The sequence below is a fragment of the Gadus morhua genome, chromosome 4, assembly GCF_902167405.1.
Source record: "Gadus morhua chromosome 4, gadMor3.0, whole genome shotgun sequence".
Taxonomy (NCBI): Eukaryota; Metazoa; Chordata; class Actinopteri; order Gadiformes; family Gadidae; genus Gadus; species Gadus morhua.
This window is the reverse complement of record NC_044051.1, coordinates 1,727,042-1,732,077: the sequence shown is the minus strand read 5'-3', so window position 1 is coordinate 1,732,077 and position 5,036 is coordinate 1,727,042. Positions and strand designations below refer to the sequence as shown.

Here is a 5,036-nt window from a genome sequence, read left to right as displayed (position 1 = left end):
GGGGGGGGGGGGGGGGGGGGGGGGGGGGGGGGGGGGGGGGTTATGTTATGTTTTGTTTTTCCCCCTCAAGGTGATTTCTCAGCTAATGAGCCGGAGCGAGGTTCTGGCTTGTTTTGGGGCCGTTTGGAGAGAGAGAGAGAGAGAGAGAGAGAGAGAGAGAGAGAGGGAGAGAGGGAGAGAGGGAGAGGGGAGAGGAAAGGGAGGCAGGGGGGAGGGAGGAGAGAGGGAGGGAGAGGGAGAGAGGAGAACAGATCAGTGTGGAGGAGGACTGGCGGTTTGTGTTTTTAAGGGCTTTAGTTTTTTTTGCAGAATCTGCAGTCATATGAGAAGGGGGTGAATTATATGATAACAGCCTCCAGCTAGTTCTGCTATATCATTCATCGTAGTCAAACTTGCATTTATTTTGAATCCATGCCCACGCAAATTCTTCTTCCGAGACAACGGCGCTATAACGACAACGGCGGATAACAATAGGCAATTTTTAAAGACTTTCTGAGAAACGGTTTCAGTTCAGTATCGTTTTATTTTTTTTTCAAACTGTCATAATACTTCCTGGCCTCCTCCTCCAACTCCACCTGGGTTACAAGGAGCTCGTCAGTCACGCTCGCTGCCTATGGCTGCCGCCCTCGGAACAAAATGGCCGAGAGTCGTTAGAAAGCCGTGGCATTCTTAAATGGTACCTTCCTGGACGTCTCTTGAGGGAATTGTGTTCACCTGTTGTCAGTCAATCGTTGGGGCCACGGTGGTTAGCGTTCCTTCAACGCTCATCATCAGTCGAGTTTAACGAGGGTGGAATGATTTTGTTGTTTGTCGCCGGGTGTTTGACTGACAAGCGGCAACCGACGTGCTAGGGTTAGGTCCCCCCGTTCCCGCGGACTAGCAGTAGGCCTTTATGGGCAAGACGCCTTACCTCTCTACCCGCGGCTCAACTGTCGCCGAACGTTCTACGATTGCATTTGATAAGTGTCTGCTGAATGACTGAAGGACTCACTGGAGCTTGTTTTGTCCCTCTCTCCCTCTTTTTGTCTGTGTCTGTCTCCCTCTGTCTCCCTCTTTTTCTCTGTCTCTGTCTCTCTCTCGCTCTTTTCTCCGTCTCTCTATCTCTGTCTCTCTTTCTTTCTTTTTCTCTGTCCGTCTATCTCTCTATCTCTGTCTCTCTATCGCTTTCTTCTTTCTTTCTTTTCCTTCCCTACCCCACAGACGATCAGCCGTGCGTTCATGAACGGCAGTGCCCTGGAGCACGTGGTGGAGTTCGGGCTGGACTACCCCGAGGGCATGGCCGTAGACTGGCTGGGCAAGAACCTGTACTGGGCGGACACGGGCACCAACCGCATCGAGGTGGCCAAGCTGGACGGCCAGCACCGGCAGGTGCTGGTGTGGAAGGACCTGGACAGCCCCCGGGCACTCGCCCTGGACCCGGCAGAAGGGTGAGAGAGAGAGAGAGAGAGAGAGAGAGAGAGAGAGAGAGAGAGAGAGAGAGAGAGAGAGTGTGTGAGAGAAAGAGACAGTGTGTGAGAGAGGGAGTGGGGGAGAGGGAGTGTGAGAGAGAGTGAGTTGATGTGTGAGAGAGGGAGTGTGAGAGAGAGAGAGTGAGTTGATGTGTGAGAGAGAGAGGGAGAGCTAACATGGGTCTTTTTCCCTCCACCTTTGAGCCGTGTCGAGAGCCCCATCTTGGATCTAAGGGCCGTTGATTAATCCAACTGTCATGTTTCCATAACCAACTGCCAAATGGATGTCTTAAATGTGCTTGCTTTATTTAACAAGGAGCCAAGAAACACTAAACTATACCTTTTTTAGTATGCTTCATTAACCAAATATTTGACTTTTAACTGCAAAATGAAGCAGCGACTGTATGCTCTTGGTACTTGATAATGGACTCAAACTATCATTTTTTGGAAGAAGTTGTTGGGTTCGAAAAGTGCCACCGTGTTTCTCACGGGCGACTTGGCAAAACAACGATTAAAGTAGCCTAAAAGTCGCGGTGTGTGTGTGTGTGTGTATATACGTTTTGGTTAAGGTTTTTGCAGTACTACAACTCTCTTGAGTACTTGAGAAAATGGTGGCGAACAAGAAAGCTCCCATAATGCATTCTGATGGTACACGCCGTGTGACATAGTAGGATTGCCGGAGCCCATATATGGGTGTGCACTTTATGCCCCGCACTGTATCGACAACCCAGCAGTTGGTTACTGGGCAACAGTGGAATCGTTCAAGGGGTCACCGGTCAGCTCGGGGACGATGTAGTTTGCGTTCCCCGACAGTCCCGGTGGACAGCGCTGCGTGTGCTGTCGCTTCACCAGACCGCCTCTACCCACGGGGCTGTCGAGGACCGCTTCACTGTAACCTAATGCCGCCATTGTTGGGGAGTACTCTGTCCGTCGGACCGCAGTACTTTTTCTAGCACATTCTTCTGAACAGTAAGATTTGTCTAGTGTCTAGTGTCTGACCATCACAGCCGCATCGTTTCTGTTTTTGTTCAATCACAAAAAAGAAAGCATTGATGAGTTGACCCCTATGTCACTCATCATTCGCAAAAATGAAACGCCAGGTGTCGAGAAACTGTCGAGTCCCTTACACCACCAACAACAACAACCAGTGTCATACAGAGAAGCATCTGTCTGCGGTTTATTCGTTGCCCATTTAAAAAAAAAAAGAAGAAAACTGAGCATGGTGTTGAAACACCTGCCATCAATACATCATTGTTCATGTTTGATCGGGTTTAGGCAAGGCAAGGCAACTTTATTTATGTAACACTTTGCATACACAAGGCAGTCTCAAAGTGCCTCACGTGAAAACATCGGCATACAATAAAAGAAAATAATAAAAGAAAAATATAAGTAAAGAAAATCAAAGGCGCAGGAAAAAAATGTATTGTAAAAAATGTGTTTAAGATTTAGCAGAGAGCTAAAGCAAACATAAAAGTCTTCAGTCTTTTAAGAGTGGTCACTCTTAAGTCCTCAGGGAGTTAATTCCAGCTATTTGTTGCATTGTAATTAATTTCTTTACCTGCTGCTTTAACACGCGTCTCCCCGTTGTCTCCAGGTTCATGTACTGGACGGAGTGGGGGGGCAAGCCCAAGATCGACCGCGCAGCGATGGACGGCACGGGGCGTCTCACGCTGGTGCCCGACGTGGGCCGGGCCAACGGGCTGACCATCGACTACGCCGAGCGCCGTCTCTACTGGACGGACCTGGACACCACGCTCATCGAGTCCTCCAACATGCTCGGTGAGCCGCTGCTCCACGTTGTTTCGGAAACCCCGTCGCGTAGATTTGAATAGGGATGGTGATCTGGTTATAAACGTTGTAGCACGTGGGAATGTGGAAAACGTGTACGATAATCGGCACGCGTTTCTAACCGCTGTTATCGTGTCTTAAAAAGGTTTCCGAAAACATGGAAAAGTTCGGATCGTCAAACCTTTTTTTATTTGCTGTTAAAAAATACAAACAAGAATTGTTCTCTTGGGCCAAAGACCAGCGTTATTTGATGTGAACACGAATCAAAACAATAAAACGGTTAATAAATCGGATTCGGGGGCCGAATTCCGGAAAACGCTGTTTACTGGCGTTGGTTCCCGGGTCCGATGGCGCCTGGTGCGGCGGGGGCGTCTCCCGATCCTCCCCAGCGGCTGAACTCTGCGCGACGCCCGCAGAGTGTATTTCTGTCCGCTCGCTCCTCGCAGCCGACGCCGGGATCAGATGACGGGCGCAGAGTATGTTCTCAATTAGTGTTACGGAGCCTGGTCGGCGTCTATATATAGGGAAGGAGAGGGTGGTGGGGGGGGGGGGGGGGGGGGGGGGGGGGGAGGGAGAGAGAGAAGGGGTGGCACCGGGCGACTTCAAAAGGTTCTTTAATGGCCCGCGCGCTTGAAACAAAAAGCGTCTCTCCGCCGCGGCGCTTGGAGGTCGTGTTCCAAAACATTCCCCCGGCGTCGGCGAATGTACACCAGCCCCTCGGAGTACCCCTTGGAGGGAAACGAATTCTGTGTGTGTGTGGGGGGGGACGGGCCGAGGGTACGGTGGGGGGTGGGGGTTGAAGTGATGGAGCAGATTAATCCAGCGCCTGCGCCGGGTCTGTCTGCCGCCACACCGCCGACTGGAGACACTTTCCCTGTGTTCTGTGTTTCCCTCGATCCTTCTGCGCGCGTGTCGTTCGTCTCATGCGCTCCTCATGGTCTATGGCGGGGGTCGGCAACCCTAGGCACGCGTGCCACCACTGGCACGTGGCAGCATAATCATTGGCACACTTGAGATTTTTTTTTTGGGGCATTTCCTGCAAGTGCAAATATGTTTGAGTTCAATGAGTTACTGAACGCAGTGTTCTGAAATGGGAACACTGCAGGCTCTTTATACTACCACCGGTCCATCCCACACCTGCAGACAATCTCCTAATCAGGAGGGAGAGAAACACAGGCATACACAGCAGGGGCGGGGTCAAAGACCCAACTGGGTCGTCACAATAGTATGTAGCCTATGTTGTGAGTAACGGAGAAGAAAATATTTAAAATATTGTTGCAAGTGGCCTGTATGCATCGCCTCACATGGTTTTGCAAAGCTTTACATGTCTTAAAGATATTGATGTGGATGGTTCCAACATTCTCATATATTCTAGTTTTTTACATTCCCCACATTGCAAATATGTTTTTGAATGAGTTTCCGAAAGTGGTGTTTTAAGATGGGACATGTAATTATAATTTGTAATCCCATGTTGCAAATATAACAACAAAAAAAACATTATACGATTCCAGGTCTTCTGGAAATGTTTTTGGTCGCTGTGTCATAATTAATAATTCAGCTTAATATTTAATATATTGTTGTTTAAGGCACACTCATTAACGAGAAATGTTCAAACTGGCACTGCATCAGTTAGTTAGTTAGTTAGTTAGTTAGGGCATTTAGCAGATGCTTTTATCCAAAGCGACTTACATCGGTTAATACACACATTGACACACCGACGGCAGAGTCAACCATGCAGGGCGAACGCCAGCTCGTCAGGAGCAGTCAGGGTTAAGTGTCTTGCTCAGGGACACATCAACA

At 49.4% G+C, this 5,036-nt stretch overlaps 1 protein-coding gene across 1 annotated transcript in view; it reads left to right on the top strand.

Moving 5' to 3' along the window:
* The window catches only part of lrp6 (low density lipoprotein receptor-related protein 6), a gene marked incomplete in the record, with an annotated part of 43,885 nt that overhangs the window by 13,217 nt on the left and 25,632 nt on the right, over positions 1-5,036 (top strand). Inside the window, 2 exon segments of the mRNA XM_030353125.1 lie at positions 1,201-1,427; positions 3,043-3,227. Coding sequence (XP_030208985.1) covers positions 1,201-1,427; positions 3,043-3,227 — 412 coding nt within the window.